Here is a 21,895-nt window from a genome sequence, read left to right on the forward strand (position 1 = left end):
GGCAAATTAGACAGACGGAGGTGTTTCAGATTTCAGTGACAGAAATAATAAAATTGGCACTAGACCTGTAAGTGGCAGCCCTCACAATCGCCATGTTGTCACAGAAAGCCAAGGGCAAGGTGGCCAAAAGGCTACTGCCATCATTTAGTAAAATGGTCAAATGTATTTTATACAGTCGTCAACATTACTAGCGGGCCACATATTATTATTTTTTTTGACAGAGGCCGCGGGGCAGTACAAATTTGATCGCGGACTGTGAATGTCCCCCCAGGCCGGACTTAGGTCATGCCGGCATTATAGTGTTTGTCTTTTGGCTCATGCTGCAAGCATGAGTCTCCTCCTGCATGAGCTCGTCCAAAAGCAAACAGGAGCCTGCATCCTTGTGAGCCACACAGCAGCCATCTGTCAGGTAAGATGGAACGCACTCTAGTCGGAAAATAGAGAGTTCGATTTGAACAGAAGGAAGGAAGCATTGAAGGAGGAGGCTGCTGTGTTTGGCAGGCAAACTTTGCTTCTCTGACAATGACATTTTTGACAGCCATGTTTATTTAAAGTTTAGTAATGTTATGTTTGTACTTATCTAATTCAACAACTCCCAGCAGGTCCCTAATTCTGGTTGCTTCACAATCAGCACTTGCTTGGGATGCTTGCTTGATTTCCCGGATGGCTCAAGTAAACATTTTGAGTTGTGACTTTTGTGACCACTTCACACATACCTAGAACCATTTCCTAGATATTTATTTAAGTGAAATTAGAAAAAAACCAGGGTGTAATGCATCTTTATTAAAAACAAAAAACACAAAAAATAAAATACAAATCAGGGATATGGCATATGCGGGATTTATTAAAAATAATGTTCTAATGATGATGATCTGAATATATGACAATATATGTTTCGCCTACTGTATATGCTTGACCAACAACTTTTTATGAATACGACCTACTTATATATAAAAAGAAAAGTTCACCAAAAATGAGATTTTTAAAGTATACATTTTTTGTATTAAGCCTAAAAATATCCCAAAATAAAAGTAATTGAATAGATTTTCTGAACTAAGTGATCTATGTCATATGTAATTTTTCTAAAGTTTTGGGTTTACGAGATTCACCTCTTTGGTCACTCCGTGACATGACAGACAGAAAAAAGAAAATCACTTTTTGGGGTCCTTTTTTAAGGTGTTGTACGGAATTTGGAACCTTTTTACTCGCTGGTGCCATCTTCTGGCCTAAATTATCTTTGGAGCCTCTGTCAAGCTCCGTACGTTGCACATTTTACATGAAGGAGTTTTAAGTTACATCAGGCCCTTTGAGGACACTCATTATACTGATGTGGCCTCATGCTTTGTTCCCACTGCGTCTATCTGCTTTTATCCAACTTTTTTTTTATCAGATATTTGGGGAAGAACACGTTAGGTTATAGCAGTGGTTCTCAAATAGTGGCCCTCTGTGGGAGGCATCAAGACAGAAAATAATTGAGAAGCACTGGGTTGGTATCATCGGGGCTGGAGAGTGATGTCATGGTTCTCCCTGCGTTTTGTTTGCAGCATGAAAATGGTGAAAGTAATAAGAGGCCTTCTTCAAGTACAGCCCAAATGTCAACCCAAACACTAAGAAAGATGAAAGAATTTATTTGATCGTGTTTAAGAAATGCTCGTACTTGAACACGCAACATAAATGAGCTGACTAAGGAAGCAATTACGACTTTCAGCCAGAAGATGGCAGCAGAGAGTAACAAAGTTCCAAATTCCGTAAAGCCTCTTCAAGTCTGTGGTTGGTAACGGTGGTTTAATTATAAAGGAAAATCAAGAAAGTAGAATAAAAATGTACTTCAATTGAGTGTTCTTCATCCAGAGTTGATAGGAGTAAAGTGGTGGACCGGGTCCTCACACGGATACTTTTGCACGTCTGGCAGCTATCTTCAGCTTGCGCAGACGGTGCAGGCGCCGTAACCGAGCAAGCTGGCTTCCTTGTTCCAATTTTTTCTCCTTGAGAATTAGAGGGGGTTCATTGGCCAGGCGAAAGTCGCAGATTGTAGGGAAGTAGTCGTACATGACCTGGCAGGTGCGCGACGAAGGCAGATAGCCAGCAGCGGTAGCTGTCACGCGATATTCGCCGGGGTTAAGCAGGCGCCAGAAGTCACCGCCGGAAGCTAGGTGGGAACAACATGAAAAAAGCTGGAGGGAAAAAAGGACCTTCTCAAGGGACAGAAGGAAAATAGCATATCCTTACTCTACATTGGATATTGTTTAAAAATCTTAACTATACAAACTTACTGAACGTCTCCATCCTAAGAGGGTTGAACGTCTAACTGCCACAAGATAGAGACAGAGCACACAACCTTATCATAACTAATCTATGTCCTTGTGTAATGGTAAACTAAGCTACCACATTTTTCATTCTAAATATGCCATTCTAAAATTGGAGTGTTTCTAAACTACCTGATGGAAACAAACACTTTTTCAATTGCTGCCTTCGAACCTAAGTACGATTACTTTGGTAATACCCGTGATGACATTACCAGAATATTGACCATACCTGATCGGATGTGATGGTCAATTTCTTCCACTTGAATGACGGCGTTGGAGATTCCCACCTCTGTGTCCTTGTCCCGCACCACACCTTTGATGCCCCTGTGTACCTGCACCACATAAATAGCTCATTTCCAAAACCACTCTCAGCGTTAGGCGACTGGTGATAATGGATCATGCACACACCCGCGCGTTTCATTTTCGATAGGCCAGAACGGCACGACTTCGAACCAAAGTGCATTCTGCCGGCCCCTGCTCACGACTATATGGAATGGTCATATTGGATCGCGGCCCCCCGAATCAAGTACACTTTTGGACGGAAATAGAGGAATGGCAAAAAAAAAGCGCCACCAGGACGAACACAAGTGCACTCTTGCGTTTGGAGTAATATGTAATAGGCATATTTTGGGCGGGGAGAATGGCAAAAAAGAGCTGCCAAGCCCGACAATTGTGCTCTATATATATATATATATATATATATATATATATATATATATATATATGTATATATATATATGTATCTTGTCATGTCTGTTGACGTGATAGGTGTCAGTTGTCACATTCAATATGTATTATTTCTTTCTTTTTTTTTTACTTAGGCGTGCACCTGCTCCATGTAGACCAACAGAGACTCCCGGTTGTTCTCCCACTCGATGGGAAGCTCGCTGGCATGTGGAAACTTGTCGCAGGACAACTCCACTGTCACCTCGAAACAATTTGTGTGCAGGTAGCTGAAATCGTTCATGCCTTTCCAAACAACCACACAAGAGTAAACATATGAAATCGAATTTGTAAGATCTTGGTAAAAATAGAGTTCTTGCTCTTACTTCCAGGTACGTTGTGCCAATCAGCACCATTGATGATGTTATTGTAGCGAATGAAGTCTTTGTTGTGACACGGACGCCGGTCGGGGTTGGACATCACCTGCAATGTCAAGAGTTACTTCAGAAAATGTTCAAATTAATTCCATTTAATTCAAACTTCACATGTAAATAGACATAAACGGGGTTAGTACACATTTTTCGTGGCCAAATTCAAGCACCTTTTAAAGATTTTTAAAGACAAATTTCCAATTTTTCCATTACCATTCGCAAATATATTTGTGGATCCAAACAATACGCGTGTAAATAAATTCTCTCCCCATAGCTGTGTTGGGTAAAAATAACAGTTAAATTTGGCTTACATTTTCAGTTATTGGAAGATCTTCCCATTACAATTTACCACTCGGAAAGGCTACCTTATTTTTTTGCATGTGCCATACTGAATGCCCATAATTGATACGTAATCCATGCACTAAATACATATGTCGTGCATGGGTCTTCTTAGGCACAACCCGTAGGGGCAATGACGCTTCATAGGACAATGCCATACAAACTAATGCCAGCTGCCGTTAATCACAAGGGATGAAGGAATGCAAAGGCAAAGCAAAGCCAACAGTGAGCAGTGCCAACGTCATTTTTAAGCAGACTGGTTTTATATTTCGTCATTTAATGCGTGGTCTATAGGGGTCAGATTACATGGCAACAATTTCAAGCAAAAAAAAAATTTAAGCAATCTTCAAATGTTGTAAACAATTAAAATACATTTTTCAATGATTTTCAAGCACCCATACGAACTCTGCATAACAATTTTCGTCGGATGAGCGACCTGATTGGTGCTAGCGTAGGCAGCGGCTAGCCAACGGAAGAAGCTGTCGTCCGGGGTTGGTGTGTACTCTCGTGGAGCCCAGTCGCGGGTCATGTCAAATGGATACGTGACCACCAGCTCGCCCCCGTGCAGGTTGGCGCCCAGCACAAACGGGATCCCGCTCATCCAGCTGATGACGGCCCTGGTCTCGGACGCCACCTGCCGAGTGGATGAATACTTCAAGGTGGCCAAAGCTGAAAAGATGGGAAGACATACCGGTACTTACAAAGGCATCTTCAGAGGTGTACTGCTCGGGGATGGGGAAGTAATGGTTGATGAGTTTGGAGCGGTTTGTCTCCAGTTCCAAGGCAGTCCACATGATTGAGTTGAGGTCTGCAAAGTTGTGGTTCATGTCGATGCCTTCGTAGCTGTAGCGGCCAAGAGTCCACCCAGACAACTCTGAGCCCTGTTGGGAACCAATTGATCACTGGAGGCAAATTACAGGCCTCTAGTCAGTTGACACTCTTAAAAGTCTTAAAGGAACACTATGTAATATTTGACCCCTAGATGTCGCTGTATTCTGTAGTGCAACCAGTAACAAAAATCATGATAGAGAATACCAACTATGGCGACTCAAAGTGACCAAACCGCACCATTTTTTTCTTTTTTTTGTCCAGCCTTTGACAAGGTTTTTGGTTTGGGGGCTTTCCAGAGCAGCAAGATGGCTAACAATCCCTTCAGATCCCTCTATGAGAGCCCTGTGTTGTGTAAAATAGATGCCCATTTCACAACCTATGACTATTGAAAAAAACCTGCATTGTATTGGACTCAACTTTGGGACGGTATTGTTTTTTCAGACAAACATGAGTCCCCCTTTCGCCTGCAAACTCCTCTCCCTCTCACTCCCTCTCCTCCTCCATCTGCAATGCAAGGATGATGACTTCAGCTGATTCAATACACGAGCAGAACTTATAAAAATATAACTGTCACTAAATGATCAAATAATGTCAAAACATCTGAATTTAATACTGTGTTTTAATGTAATTACATCGATTTAAATTTCTGGAAGATATTGGAGGAATCTCCACCTCAGGGGGCCGGCCATACTGGAGTCGTGAGGGCCCCGGAGAAACTGCAATTCAGTTCGCAGGAAGCCAGTGAGAAGGAAGGAGGTTCAGTCATACAGGCAGCACAGGACCAAATTCTGGTCTGCACACAACCAAGAAGGTTCTGACACAGTCCCAGCTTAACAAGAAACCAGAGAACCTTGCCTTACTGACCTGCATTTTCCTGATTACTCCTATGGGTACTTAAACGCGCCTTTTGGAACTGCCCTTTGCCAGATCATTGTTTACCCTTGTTGAAAACCTGTTCATGCCTGTTTGATACCTGTTTATTCTTGTCGTGCTTGTTGGACTTTGTTGCACTTCGGTGTAACATTCTGAGAGATTCCTGCAAGTTCTGTTTAATCCCTTTAAATGCCTAGTCTGTAGTTTTGCCTTCATTTGAGTCTGCTTTGTTTTGTTTTGGTCCGTTTGTGTGTTGGACAACTTTTCTTTCTCAATTAAAGTGACAGATCGTCTACGCAAATGAGTTCCAACTTCCTGATTCACGGTCCGTTTCCTGACAGAATTATCTGGCCAAACAACGTTAACTCAGCGAACGATCCTAACACAATTTGGGGAAAGCTGGAGGACGCCGTTTGGCGATCGCCCAGTGAGGTCGCCGCCCTTCAGCTGCAGGTCGAGCAAGCTCAACGGAGCATACAACAGCAGATGGAGCAATTAGCTCAGTGGACTGAGTTCATGTCGCGTCAGCTGAATGAGCTCCTATCGGCAACGGCCTTGCCTCCTGCGGCTCCTGCTCTGGCCGCGACGTCACCTTTCCTTCCCACTTGAACCACGGCCCCGCCTGTTGTGGCAATTGCTGTGCCTCGAATGGGGTTTCCGGAGAGACTTGGCGCCGAGCTATCCGAGGTTCCCGTCGACCTCTACGCCAGCCTGTCTCGAGGTCCGTCCTTCCGCCTGTCTTGACGCCTGCCTTCCCACCGGTCTCGAGGTCCGTCCTTCAGCCTGTCTCGACGTCCGTCCGTCTGCCTTCCCACCGGTCTCGAGGTCCGTCCGTCCGCCTGTCCCGATGTCCACCTGCCATGTCTGCTTGTTGACCTGTCTGTCTGCCTGATTCACCCGTCCGCACGACTGATTCTTCTGCTCGCCATTCCAATTCGTCTGCCTGCCTTTCCGACTCTTCGACTCAACCGTTCGACTCTCCTGCAACGCCCGATCTGTCTGAGGTTCCCGCCTGCTTGCCTGATTCAACCGTCCGCCTGTCTGATTCTTCTACCCACCGATCCGACTTGTCTGCTCGCCGCTCCTATTCGTCCGCCTGCCGCCCCTGCCTCTCTCCCGGTCCGTTTCCTGACAGTCCATCCATCCATCCATTATCTGCAACTCTTATTCTCAGTAGGGTCGCAAGGGGTGCTGGAGCCCATCCCAGCTATCTTCGGGCAGAGGGCAGGGGACACCCTGAACTGTTTGCCAGCCAGTTGCAGGGCACACAGGGAACGAAAATTTGCTCGCTCTGTCACACCTAGGGACAATTTGGACTGGCCAATTCACCTGACATTCATGTTTTTGGAAAGTGGGAGGAAACCGGAGTGCCTGGAGGAAACCCACGCAAGCACGGGGATAACATGCAACTCCACACAGGAGGTTCGATCTCACGACCTCAGAACTGTGCCGCACACGCGCTGCCCTGACACGCTTGTATCGTTTTTTAATTTATTTTTGGGGATAGTTTAATTTTAGTCGGGAAAAAAAAAATCATTCGTATTCATGCGATAAAATAACAGAAGTTATAAAAGAATAAGACTATCCATTTTATCCATCATTCATTTTTTTCCTGGAACAGTTATGGTTTCAAAATAGCAATACTACTACTAATTCTACCACTACTAATACGTGACTTGAGTATTGGCCCTTCCTCTCACAAAATATACATTAACTTTAATAACATTAGTCGGGATAAAAAACCCATGAAACAATGTGTTTTTCTTTTGATGTGACACGCATTTTTACACAGGAAAAAAAATCCAACTTCAACGAATTATATTCGCTCCAAAACTGTGTTTTATGGACTAGTTTTTAATACACAATATGAAGATTAACTAAATCATTTGTGAGTAAAGGTGGGGTGCATTGTTGGAGGTGTCCTTAAAATGGTAAAAGTAAGTACCATTTCAAATTCAGTCCAAATGCCAAAGGATGAAAAAAGAAGAGTTTATTTGTGCTCGTCTGCGAAATGCACGTCCTTGCTTGGCTGCAATGATGACTTAAGCCAGACGGTGGCGTCAGCGGGTAGAACATTTCAAAATTCCAGACAGAAGCTTTAAGTAATAAAACAATTCCAAATGAAATAAAACTTTTTTGTACAATTTTAAACCAACAATAGAGGTGGGGTTCATAGTTTGAGGTCTCCTTAAAAAGTTGAAAGTTAAATAGTTTCTCTGTTAAGGATGTGTTAACAGGGCCCAACAAAGTTCAAAGAGCGCCTATTGTTTATTTTTCATTGTGCTTATCTGCTTGATTTACTCTTCTTAGGCCTGTTCGACGCTGAACAATTCCCAAAAAGATAAAAAAAGAAGAGTTTATGTGAGCATGTTGAAAAAAATAAAGGCAAAACATGCGTTACTCTGCTGCCATCTCCTGTCTTAAAGTCATGATTGCAGGCGTGAGTTTTCAAATAACGCACCCCACCTTCAAAGAAAGCTATTAGTTTGTCAATTCAAAATCAAAATAAAACAGAAAAAAATGCATTTTACTGTGCTTGATAAAAAAATAATAAAAGTACAAGTCACAAACCTTTTTGAAAGCCATTTCGTATCCGTCAGGGTTCATGGAGGGGAGCAGATGTATGCGAGTGTCTTGGATCAAGCGTACCACACGCTGGTTTCCGTGCTTGTACTCGCGACACAAGAACTGCATGAGGTTGAGAAGGAGTTCACGACCCAGGACCTCATTACCGTGCATCCCCGCCACGTAGCGGAACTCCGGTTCTCCTGCCACCAACACGCAACACAAAAGAGAAGTCTTGGTTATTCTCATCAAATCTGTTAGCACAAGCAGATCTGACTCAAACTATAATTTTGATTTGTGAAAGTAAAACAAAAATGGATTACTGTAATCCCTCACTTATCACTGTTATTTAAAAGCATAATGGCCCAGCGTTACCGAGCTTGGCATTGCCGGGCATTCTACTTTAGCGAGGTTATTTTCGAGTTCTTTTCGATTGAGCCTAAAAGCCACATACGCACACACACACTATAGAATCTAACTAGATAGACGTATTACTCAAGAATAAACCCAATTTATAGGCTCAAGTATTTGTTTAATAAATAAAAGTACTGCACTTGAAAAACTTTCATTTTTTACAAATAACTTCTGTACTTTCAAGTTATAATGCCTTCCATTAACTGCACCGCTTATCCTCAGTAGGGGATGCTGGAGCCTATTCCAGTCATCTTCGGGCAGTGGGCAGGGGACACTCTTAACTGGTTGCCAGCCAGTCGCAGGGCACACAGGGACAGACAATTCGCTCGCTCATTCACACCTAGGGACAATTTGGACCGGCCAATTAACCTGACATGCATGTTTTTGGAATGTGGGAGGAAACCCACGCAAACACAGGGAAAACCTGCAAACTCCACACAGGAAGGCAGGTAGCCGGATTCGATCCCATGACCTCAGAACTGTGCCGCCGACGCGCTAACCACTCAGGAATTGATAAACAAAGAACCAATCTACTTCACTCTACATGATACTATGCCGCCTTCTTATGGAAAACTGCATTTGCTTTCCAGTTGTTTCTGTCCCAGAGAAATCAAACATTTTGGAAATAGCGACAGGAGGCCACTAGAGATCACCAAAGACCCACAAGTGGTTCCTGAGCAGGTTTAGCCGGTGAAGATGTTCAACGTTGTTGTTAATTGCAAGCAGCTTTCTCTGTTTAGTCAATCAGAATGCAGAACACAATGGCGTCAACCGCACGGAGAATTTTGGCTGCAGAATGCCAGTGGGGAAGTGCCGCCGTGTTGGTCTTTCTGCATCGGCGCTAGTTTCCTCTCTCTCTCTCGATAGAGAGATTCATGTCCAGCACGTTTGTTCCATCACTGAGTAAAAAGAACGAAAGTCGCTTGTTTCAATTGTATAAGGAAACCGCACTCCCCATCGCGCATCTGATTATCAGCTCCTGCTGTCACCAACTGTTTTCCAGGGGAGGTCCTGCCTTTATTGTCTTTGAACATTAGAAACTCCGCTACATTCATGAGTGTGGCAACATCACATTAAACACCCCGCACACCTTATGCCGTTTTTAGCTGCACAGTTTTCAGCTCTTCTGGGAGTTGTTTACGTGACTTTTTTTGGGACATGTAACCATTCAAGTTGGCAATTGCAAAGAAGAGCACATATGTACTGCTGCGCTAAAAGAAAATTCAAAAGAGGGATGTGCAGCATAACATGTGAGCCCCTATATTTTTATATGATTGCGCCAGGGCCGTAACTATACAGTGGAAAATAGAGCCAGATTGCAACAGTCGTGAAAAGTTGTCTTTCTGTGTTTTTTGTTGTTTGGTGGTTGCCGCGCTAACAGACCAAATTGTATTTGCTAGTCATCGTTCATTGAGGACTAAAGGAGACACCAGCGACATGACAATGACTCAGATGATAAAGTGTAACCACTGATGCTAAATCTAAATGTTTAAAATTGAGGACTAAATGTATGTGTGAACAAAGTGGAAAATAATGAGTATATTGTAAATATTGAATAAAGTACTGTCAATCTATTATGTATTGTATGAATGCAAAAACATCGACTAAGTTCTCCTCTAAAAGGGCATCATAAATGTTACCAGATGTCACCACTAAGTTTTTTTTAGGAGAACATGCGTTGTAGAAAAGAGCAGTTTGCCATTTTGTGCGGCGCAACCTTGAGGAATTTGGCTAAAATCATCAAACATTTTTGATCCTGGATGGCATTGGCGCAGCGCCGTTTTTTTCTCCAAAAATGGTCCCTGCAGACTTGATTGAACACCATAAGCAAAATGCACCAGTGATTCTTGCATGTGGTTGGGGCCAGGTGTGTGTGGGGCTTTCAGGACATGTTTTTATATGCACCACAGTCTCAAAAAATTAGGATATTGTGATAAAGTTCTTTATTTGGTGTAATGCAATTAAAAAACTAAATGTCATACATTGTAGATTCATTACAAATCAACTGAAATACTGTTTTAACCTAAGACTCGAGCTTCTTGTTTGATGTGCATTTATGTCTACAAATGTGGACACCAGGTCTTAAAAGTTAATATTGCAGATTATTGTGAAAACTCAAATATCCCATTCATCCATTATCTTCCGCTCATCTGAGGTCAGGTCGTGGGGGCAGCTCCCTATCACCAGCCACTTCGTCCGTTCGACGGAGTATCAAAGCATTCTTAGGCCAGCCTAGAGTTGGAGTTTCTCCAGTGAGTCATGTGTCGTTGGCATCCGGCCAAATTGACATTCCCCGAACACCTCAGAAACCCAGAGGGAGGAGTCCTACCACATAACCGAACCACCTCAACTGGCTGGTCTCAACTAAAACTATACAATTTCAAAATATAAGATTATCAGGAATACATTTTTTTTAGTTGGTTGTAGGCCATAATTACAAATATGAAAAAAATAAAAGGCTTGAAATATTTCAGTTGATATGTAATGAATCCAGAATGTATGACATTTGTGTTTTTAAATGCATTACAAAAAAATACATAATTAACTATCAATATTCAAATTTTCCGAGACAGTCCTCATACACAATTGATTCTCATTTCTTTAGGTTCCTTGTGAAAGGCCCAGCCAATGACTATATATTTCGGAGCTTTGCTGCTTCCATTCTCAAGACTCTCTGTGTAAAAGAGGCTTGGGCATCCACAAACATGCGTGTTAGTGTATGTTTGTCAAATACTCAAGTATGGAATTCTTTTTCCACGTGGTAGTGTAATGAAATTCACGGGGCAGCAACATTCCACAATAATCTTCCTCAAGAGACCCGATGTGTGGAAGTCTTGTTGCCCTAAACTATCAAATGCAGGGAAAAAATAAAATAAAATAAATAAAGACGCACACTTTAGCCACTAAGGCGGGAAATGGTTTGGCATTTGGGAGGGACCAAGAAGGCCAAAGACAACATTTGTACAAGTGGACAGGAAAGCAAGACAAAGTTTCACACAGAAGCGACCGGTTTAGAAAACTCCAAATTAATCGCAGGCACCTACGGAATGTTTGGCTGATAATGCATCACAGTTATCCTTTGCATAACAAAAAAGCCCCGCAATAGTCAAAACCCGCTAAGTAAAAACATGCATCTATTTATTAGTTAACAGTAACATATAATATATACGATTGTTACAAATAACAACTACACATCTACAAATGAAAACACAGAACACATAATTGCAGTTGAACCAATTGTCTTCATTGTCCTTTTACAACACTACAACAAAATTGGAGGGCTTGTCCTTTCAGTGTTAGAAAGCGATGTAGCAGAGTACCTACACCTTACAGCAAGTTCAATTCATGACTTTTTTAAAGCCTTTTGAAATCAAATTTCAACCCAAGTCAACCACAAAAAAAGACTAAAAAACAAAGCTAAAAAACAAATATTTCTTGCACACAATACATTGTGCCTCATACACATTACCTGACAAAGGTTATAGCCATGGCAAAAAACATTGGTCGGACAGCCACTTCTCATTAAATTTCTTATCTGTCCGAGTTGCTGTATGTATTGTGGGTAGACCTTAGACATGTGCCTGGTCTGAAAGGTCCAACTGAAACATGTCACACGAGGTTGCCATTAAAGTAAATAGGTGAATTAAAAAAAAAAAAATTAAAAAAATTGATAGATGTTACTATATGTTTTTAGTTCAAACAAATATCCATCCATCCATTATCTGCACTGCTTATCCGCAGTAGGGTCGCGGGGGTGCTGTAGCTGTATCTTCGGGGAGTGGGCAGGGCACACCCTGAACCGGTTGACAGCCAGTTGCAGGGCACACAGAGACAGACAACTCACTCGCTCGGCCAATTAACCTGACATGCATGTTTTTGGAATGTGGGAGGAAACCGGAGTGCCCGGAGGAAACCCACGCAAGCATTGGGAGAACATGCAAACTCCACACAGGAAGGTTCGATCTCAGAACTGTGTCGCACAAGCGCTAACCACTGCCCTGCCATGCCGCCCTCAACAAATATAAATCTTGTTAATTTGTTCACATTTTAAGACCTAAAAAATTGGATTTAAGACATTTTAATTCTAACTAGGGCCTTATTTTTACAATAGAGAATTCAATGCGGGCATCACGGAAGCGCAGTGGTTAGCATGTGTGTGGCACAGTTTGAGGTCATGGGATCAAACCTTCCTGTGTGGAGTTAGCATGTTCTCCCCTTTACTCCGGGCACTCTGGTTTTCTCCCACATTCCAAAAACATGCATGTCAGGTTAATTGGTTGGTTCAAATTGTCCCTAGATGTGAATAAGCGAGTGAGTTGCCTGTCTCTGTGTGCCCTGTGAATGGCTGGCAACCAGTTTGGGGTGTTCCCTGCCCACTGCCCAGAGACGGCTGTAGATAGCAGCCGGCTAGCATCAGGAATCCTTGGGGGTTAAACCAGATCTCTGTGATAATTCAAATACAAGAGTCACAAATGTAGCGGTTTCCTTCGAGTAGTTGTTTCAGGTCATCTGTTTCATTGGTATTGGTTCTGGCTTTGGTGCGATACAGGACAAGCAGGTGTAGCTTGTGAGAGTGGTTCGCAGCCGTAGCAGTAAGCCTGGCTTGCGGCCATGCTATTGCATTCTTTCCCGGCGTCGCCTCAGTCTCTTCCCGGACCCAATAACAATCCACAGACCACCCCCTGGTGATCAACATTTCTTTGCGCTCTTCTGACTTTCAGCAGAGTACGATTTATTTGATGAAATTCATTTTAATGTAATGAGTGGCTAAAATACCAACTGACGCTGTGTTTTGCAGTTGATTTTGGGTGGACCCATTGACTTGTGCACCCGCCCTGCTCTTTGACTGACAGAATACACCAGCCTTTCACACAAGCACAGACAGTCACATCCACCAAACACACACACAAAGCTCTTGGAAACCTGCCCTGTGAAAGCATTTGCTGTGTTTTGTCTGTTGCAGAACACAATGCACAATAAAAATCCACAACGTTTTGAAACCATGAAAAGTAAACGGAGATGCAGCGAGTAATTACTGTACTGGTTATAGCGTTCAACTTTTTTAAGTAGTTATTAATTTCTAAAAATTATTAACAAGATATAAATATATGCAAGATTACGTTAAGATGAGAAGGTTTTTTTTATTTCAGGATCAATTCTTAATTGATTGCAAAGTTTGCCTTCAAGCGAGAAAGGTGACAGCACTCACCCAGTTCGTGCATTCCCGGGTTGTCTGAGATTTCCATGACAAGCAGCTGCAGCCCAGTGTGGCTCTTTCCAATAGTGTATATGCGAGTGATGTCGGGACATGCCTCATTTACTGCCTTCATCAACTGCAAACAACAAAGAGTGCATAATTTGTTTGACTTGAATTGATGATCAGACGATAACTGTTTTCTTAAAAGCATTCAACTTTAGAAGAAACCCTATTGTGGTGACAGTCTCTCAATAGACCTCTATGAGGAGTATGAAGATTTGATTTGTCAATGTATTTTTTGCAGATAAACGTTTTCTTTACATTGCACTCTTTTATGTATTGTTTTGTCTAAAAATCCCTTTGAAATTAGACGTTGTAGCATAAGATTGGAGGTGAAATGATCATATTTGTCTTTGGTTTGCTCTCAGGAGCAGAGCCAGCGGAGTTAGAATATTTGCCTTGTGGCCAGCGCTCGTGCGCCATTGCACACAAACATCTCACAGTATTTGTTTTGTGGTGGGAAGGCAACTGAAGCGAGTTATGCCAATGGGCTCCCCCTGTTCCACCCACCTCACCTTCTTCATCTCTTTATAGTTGTGGTGCCTAAAGTCCAGTTTGTCTCGAGTGACTTGAGTCTGCCAGGGGTACGCCACGTTGGGATCTGAAAGACCAGCAGTGAGTCAAATAAACTCAGGGGTTTTCAAAACTGACTGAGGGACCAAGTTTTTTGCAGGGATAGAAAAAAAAAAAAGATCGTAAAATATGTCATAGAAATGGTTTATTTTCCGTATAATTGCTTGCAATAGGCTATGATGTAAACTCAAGACAGAATTAATTTGATTAATTCAGTATTTTAAAAAGTGGCAATTGTTATAACTCCAATATTGGATATATTGAAAAAGCACAGTTGGATTTAATAAGTTAAATTTAATTTCTCAAAGCCGTTGCAAATTATCGGTCAAAACGTTCCAACTCAGGGATGTCAAACTTATTTTAGCTCATGGTAAAAAACAGCTCTTTCGCAGTCGCTAGACTCGTAAAATAATAGTGTAATAAAATGCTCTAGGGTTGGGGATCTTTCGGAAGCCCACAATTAAATTATGATTCCGGTGTACGTGATTTAATTGTGAAGTAACCATTGACATTTTTTCCTCGATATTTATTCCTTCACTAAGATCTCCTTCAATGTTAATTAACTGTGCATCTGTTAAAAAAAAACAATTTAATTAATTTCCACTTCAGTTTATTTACCTGTGGGAAGCCAATGTAAGCTGGAAGTGCCAAAAAATAGCACACAAAAACTATTTCAAGTGCAAATTATTTCATGTTTTAAAAGTCTTTCTCTGCTTTTTCTTTTTTCTTTTTGAATAAAAATGTTAACCTGAATTTGGGAACATTACTGCTTCAAATGTGCTCCGGTTGATAAATGGTATTAGGGAAACAAAGCTACAGTGGGTGGATGTTTTTTATGAGTAGCGCTAAGCTTTAGCGGCCTAGAGTATACATATTTAAAACTGCAGGTCATTATGCGGCTCAATTTTCTCTTTTGCTTCTCTCAACAGTCTCACGGGTCAAATCAAATCTGCCGACGGGCCTAATCTGGCCAGGGGGCCATAAGTGTGACATCTCTGCTATAACTAATTAATAGTGTTAGATACCAAACTATTCTTAAATTATCAGTATCGGTAGCTTTTTTTGCAATAGCTGTCATTGTTACCTTTGTGTTAAACCTGACGTAAAATATAAAGTGTTTGTCCTAAGATTGCACAGGGATTGCACAGGCTGTACATCGATAAAACTTTTTGTTCAGTGAATGATTACTTTGGATTACTCAAAGACCAAATATGCTCAAAAAAGAAAAAAACAATATACGATAAATATAATTACGAAATTGTGTTAAACATAAATTAACAATGTAAACTAGAAAAAGAATAGGAGGACACTAAGGTTATGTAGTTCCTTGTAGTCCTACAAAATAATTCTCATATTTTAACCACGTAGTATAGTTTACTAAGCAATGGTAAATTTTCTCTTTCACATGGCAGAAAATATGTGCTGTTTTAGTTTACACAAGAGGATATTAAGAACTCAATAATGTCTTAAACACACCAATTGTTCACTTTCTTAATTTCCAAACCTCTTGAAAGTACAGTGTTCCGATTTGCTAGACTAAGTCAATTATTCTCACGACAATAAAGATTGAAATTAGAAGATTTTGAAAAACTATTAACTGCAAAATACAAAAAGAAAAAAAAAAATCAAATTAAATTTAATAAATGTCTTTGAATGTAACATTTGCGACTTTGCTGCCTTAATGCCCAAAACGCACCCAATAGCTGCCTCACAACACTGCAGGGCAGACTCACAGAATCTAAACTAAATGAGTGCTACATTGAAGGAGAAGTAAAATAAAGACACAAAGAAAAGCGCTTTTACCATCAACACACTGACAAAAAATGCATTGGTGTGTGAGGCTCAGTCTGTACAATTTGCATAGCAGATAGGCTTACCTTTCCATCCTATTTTTCTTTCAGTTTTTACTGATTATTATAAAAACCATGTATTTATACTTTTTGTCGTATTATTTTGAAGTGGGGCAGCACGGCGGCGCAGTGGTTAGCGCTTGTGCGGCACAGTTCATGTCATGGGAACCTGTCGTGGGTTCAAATCCAGCTCCAGACTTCCTGTGCGGAGTTTGTATGTTCTCCCCGTGCTTGCGTGGGTTTCCTCCGGGCACTCCGGTTTCCTCCCACGTTCCAAAAACATGCATTTCAGGTGAATTGGCCGGTCCAAATTGTCCCTAGGTGTGAATGAGCGAATGAGTTGTCTGTCCCTGTGTGCCCTGCGATTGGCTGGCAACCAGTTCAGGGTGTCCCCTGCCCACTGCCCGGAAATGGCTGGGATGGGCTCCAGCCCCCCCGCGACCCTGATGAGGATAAGCGGTACGGCTGATGAGATGAGATGAGATGAGATTTTGAAGTGGACTACCTGGCAATATGCATCCTAGCACCTCAGCCCTAAGACAGATATCCCCTTGTGTTCCGTTCTGGTACCACGTCTGAGGGTTTATTCGGATGTAACGTGCCACAGTCGACGTGTTGAAGATGGCCAGCACTGGCGTCTCGGGATCAGTGTTGCCTTGGAAAATCTACACACATATTTGCAGAGAGACACGTAGAAGTGGAACACCAGAGTGTTCGTGACGGGCTGACAGACACTTACGGCCTCTTGACTCCCGTTAAAGGACGGCGTCCAGAGTTGCGAGTTGTTGCTGAACTGCACTTTGTAGGTATAGACCAAATCCCAACTGCCCAGGAAACATGGTTAAAATAAACATAACCAAAACATATTTTTAAGGCAGTTTTGTTTTCAGTTTAGTCTTTTTTTTTTTTTTGCTTGGAAACATACAATTTAGCTGTGTTGTGGGAGAGAAACCTCAGAAAAATGTAGTAATGGGGCTCAACTCAGTTTTGCCTTTCTCAGCCCTGATATACCTTATTTCCTGGACTATAAGGCGCACCCACGAAACACAAATTGTCCAGAAATTTGATTGTGCCAATGTGCGCCTCGTATTCCAATGTAGCTTATGCAATAAAAAATGTGAAAATGCATACAAGTTTGTTGTTGTGCAATTAATGATCACTGACAATCATACCACAATAGTGGCAACAGGGCTCGAACCTGTATACCATCGCTTAAAGCCTAGAATTCTAACCACCAGGCCACTAGGGACATACATGATGAAGGAAAAGGCAATAGGTCTTATCTCATTTTTACACTATTTTTAGTCACGGTACCAGATACATACGTTAGAATGAGAAATCAGAGAACAGAAAGTTATTAAACATCAATAAAACAGTTTTGTTTCACTCTTTCTTTGCTCAAAATACACATTGTAAGTGACAAAGGTTTTGATAACGTGCGGCCATCCATTTATTTCTATGTTTCAAGACGACCAAATTACTTTCCACAATGCCTTTCTTTTCATTCAGATCAGAATCTCATGATGTTAACATAAGACATAATGTCCTTTCGTTTATTGTATGTCTCCAAAGTAGTCTAGTGCGGTTCTCTCCGCTACAATCCGAGTTTGCATCACGATTCATCCAATTGTTACAATTCTGATCAGTGATATATTTTGAATAACCAATCAATGTACTTGTTTTTACGGCAACCGTAGCCCTTATTGTATTTCTAATTCTATGCGCCTTATAGTCCGTAGCACAGTATATATGATCAAAATATCACAGAAGACTCATTTTAAAGGGTATGCCTTATAATCTGGTGAGCCTTTTAGTGCATAAAATACAGTAACCAGAACGTTAAAAAAGAGAAAAGGAAAAAAAAGGAAAAAGGACTGGTTTCTAAATCCAGACCTCCAGATGGAACTGCGTCCCTGCAGGATGACACCAGTAAAGCGTGTCAGTTTCAGGGCATCTACTTCCAGCCATTGCTTCTTATTGCGCTCATAGGCACACCAAGCTCCATCGTAGATGTCACCATCCTTGATTCCTGACTTTGTGATCAGGAATTGAAAATAAAACAATAAAACACATCATCGTTTTTGTAATGGGCCACGTTGACGCTCACCTGAATGTTGAGCCTACCGCGGTGGGGTCCAAGGCCTCTCCGCTTATAAGACGATGCCCTCAGCTGCGTATCTTTCACCCTAAGGGACTCCAGACCAAGCGGAGGACATTCTGAAGAGGGAACCCACCCCATTCGATTGACATGGTGGAAAGGTCAATTCTGAATATTTAGAAATGCTAACATTTTTCCATTTGACCTTTTAGTCCTGCATGAGCTGAGCCTGGGACTGCCATTATCAGTAATGAAGAGTTAAGCACATAAATATTTGGACACAAAGGAGTGCATTCATACAGCACACAATAGCTCTGATTATTCCAGGAGTTGGTCGTGCATAAATTTAGTGCACTATCAGCAAAGCATGCATTACATAGTTTAATACGTGGACAAAAGCATCAGGTCAGGGTTATCTCAACCCTTTTTACAGACAGTCAAAAAGTGGTGTTAGCATGTGTGGTCAAATTGTCACTAAAACTGCAAAACCCACTTGTGTGACATTCTGGTAAAAATGTCTTATAGACTTATATACTGATTTCTACTTACTAAGTAGTAATTGAAACTAGATCTGGGCAGGGGTTTTAGAATTTGAATGAATAGCTAAATTGGCTGAAAATGGCTTGTTCTGTGTCATTTAATGCATGGTTTATTCTGTTGTTGAGATAGACATGTCTTCCTCTCAGTGAAACTACCTTAATGTTCAAGCTTTTCAAAGATTACAAAAAAAAGGGCATATTTGTTCCCCTGACTTTTTGCACGGGTCCAGGTCAGATTTGGGCACCAATATTCCCATCCCATTGCCTGTCACCAGTGATGGTCCAGTAGCCAATTTCTGTGACCTTACTTTTTGATCTACATTCATTTAAAAAGTATTTTATGTCTCTTCCATTGGATCTTAAATTCATTAAATATTGACAAAAATATAAATGCCATTGTATGTTTTTTGTTTTAAAGTGGCTGATAGTTAAAGTTTAATGAACATCACAAAATAATATATATGTCCGTCAAACTTCGCGTTGCGAAATAAAACTGGGTGTCTGGGCCAATTTCAAGATTTATGCAAAGCAGTGGTTCTCAAATGGTCTGACTTCTTGACCCACCATACTACCCTAATTACAAGGCACGACCAAAACCAAGAAAAGGAATCCAGTTCTAAAATGCGTATAGTAAAAAGATTGTGCAATTCAAACCAGAGAAAGTACAATCTATTTAAATTTAATAAGTATGACCAACAAAACCAAAACGACTTCAAGTAATACTATTTCCTTTAATGCTAAAATTAGCTGAATTTTAATGAAAGCCAAAATGCTTTGCTTCTGTGGCTTTTTCTACAAAATAAGAAAATCTGTATCTCATATATTCTCCCATGTATGTTCAACATGTGTAAACCAACTTAATTAGTATTTTTCCGTGGTGTGAAGTGATAAGTGTCAACTTCCCTTTGCAGTGAATTATTGCCAAAGCAAAGGCCCGCGATTCATTGAAAAGGGGTCTGCAACCCACCAGTTGAGAAACTGTAATAAGGACCATTAAGTACTTACTTAAATCCAAAATACCAACTTGCTTTGTCTACTTAGAAATCGCCTTTTGAGAAGTTTTCATTGTAAAAATTCAAGTTTCTCTGTCAAGTACTTCTGTCATAGTGGGCTGAATTAGAATTGCAAAACAAGTGTGATACTAAAAGGACTCATATATTGATGTTGGACATCTGTATTCCAATACTTTTGTCCATAGGTCACTCTAATTATTATGCAAGTTATCGCATGAAAGTGTGTCACACCTGAAACTAAACAGAAGACATCTAATTGAGTTCACCATCAATTAACCATCATTGATACACTGCGAGAAAGCGCAAATCATACATACGCGCTGTTGTCTCCCTGACAACTGTCTGGCTGGCCTGGGATTTCTTAGAAACCTTTGGACCGTTGGAGGTAACTTTTAGTTTCTTGAGGACAGTTTTGGACTTCTTAGCTACCTTTTGGTTCTTGATGGGCTTCCTCTCTATAAAGAGTGAGTAGCATGAGATTATCAACATTATGATGAATTTCATTCGTTTTAGAGACAACACTTTGTCATGCACAAATCAGTGACGTGCAGTGAAGGGAGGCAGGTGAGGCTCAGCCTCACCTTTCATTTGGAAATACATTTAAGACATATTGACGGTTACATTTATTCAGTAGTAAAGTTTTTTTTCTCATTTAACTTCTCAAATTTTATGTTTTCTTTTTCTAAATAACTTAATTTTCACATTATATTGTGAATATTATTAATACAGTTAGTATGTAATGTATTACTGTGCTGAGCATCTGAAAATGCAGAGTAAGGCACATGATTAGCTTTCCTTATGGCAAAGGCCAAAACAATAGAACTAGTGATAGTATTTGCAAGTCAACTAGGCAAGATATCCAGTTTTCTTGTTGCGTGGATTTTGTTTTCATATTGGAGGATAACCTATTATTGATGCTCTTATTCAATAGGTGCAGCATATATACTTCATTAATACGTTATGGTAAGATAATAAAACGTATTTTGTGCTATAGTTTGTCAAATGATTACTTGCTCTTTTAGTCAAATGAGGTACAAGATGTAGATTTATTTATTTGGATATATGACTGCCTCACCAGACACAAACCTCACCGCACGTCACTGTCACAAACACACGATTTAATGTAAACAAGTAGATTTCACAATATGGTTTCTTTTTTTTAAGTATTAACAATACTTCAGGAAAAAAATGTTTTGCTGATGGGAGCTGGATTTTGTGGTAAAAAAAGTAACAAATTAAATAATGCTTATAATAAATGAATAAAATAATAAATAAACACCCACGTGAGCGCGGACACGTTATTTTGATAGTTGGCATACAAGACATTAAATAATGTGTGTTTATTTTCCGTTTTTTTTATATATATGTTGAATGACAGAAGCTAATGTATTAAAAATGACCACTTCTAACAATATCAGTTTACCTAAATGCAGAGCAGTTTCTTGCACCTTGCTTGGAGATTTTCGACCGATGGACTTCGGTGACCAGCTGCTGTTGGCGGGCGCTTTTGGAAGAGAGCCCGCCTCTGGGGAGGCTTCCTTGGGCCGTGCAGTCGTGGTGTACCTGGCATCTTTTATGGACCTACCCGAGATTAACACCAGGTAACAACTAAAACATAAAACGAGTATTGGGCGCAGACTGAAACATAACATGGTGGTGACTTTTCTCCCTTTTTCTTTTTTCTAAAAAGAAACTGCCGCCTTAATGGTCACGAGCAATCAAATCATCACAAGTAGATCTCTACTTCCGGTCAGTCCAAACAATTAAAAGCTATCTTCGAGGAGAAGTAAAGACTAATTAGGTGAACCCGAAATTAAAATTTCGAATCGACTTGTAATAAATAATACAAGTTATTTAATTCGTTGCAATGTATTACCCCTAATTTTAGAGAAGAGAAAGTGCGTCGCATTTCCTTGTGAAATTAAATTGGCGGAAGCGTTTACACATTCAGGGTTAACCCAAATCCACCCACTAACACTCAATTTATACTCATCCAACATATTTAATCTCACCAGTTTAAAACGATACTGGTTCATAATCATCCAAGTATGCAACAATAAAGTGGTTATGCAAATTATACGTTAGACAAATACTTACATTGTTTGCTCTAATTTCAAAACAGATGTCAGGCCAACTCAAATAT

General features: G+C 40.8%; 1 protein-coding gene across 1 annotated transcript; it reads right to left on the reverse strand.

The window, feature by feature from the left end:
* Positions 1-554: 554 nt before the first annotated feature.
* On the reverse strand, positions 555-21,469 carry LOC148359328 (putative carboxypeptidase X1). The gene is made up of 15 exons (XM_088344555.1): positions 21,176-21,469; positions 20,070-20,207; positions 18,210-18,319; positions 17,996-18,135; positions 16,842-16,926; positions 16,608-16,767; positions 14,195-14,280; positions 13,632-13,755; positions 8,015-8,211; positions 4,441-4,620; positions 4,176-4,373; positions 3,356-3,452; positions 3,136-3,275; positions 2,536-2,638; positions 555-2,149 (listed from the first exon to the last, which is right to left on the reverse strand). Exons 1-15 carry the CDS (start codon positions 21,402-21,404, stop codon positions 1,884-1,886), a joined length of 2,253 nt encoding a protein of 750 aa, XP_088200681.1. The 5' UTR covers positions 21,405-21,469; the 3' UTR covers positions 555-1,883.
* Between the last annotated feature and the right edge of the window lie 426 nt (positions 21,470-21,895).

The sequence above is a fragment of the Urocampus carinirostris genome, chromosome 9 (assembly GCF_059441175.1).
Source record: "Urocampus carinirostris isolate Australia breed hairy pipefish chromosome 9, RoL_Ucar_1.0, whole genome shotgun sequence".
NCBI lineage: Eukaryota > Metazoa > Chordata > Actinopteri > Syngnathiformes > Syngnathidae > Urocampus > Urocampus carinirostris.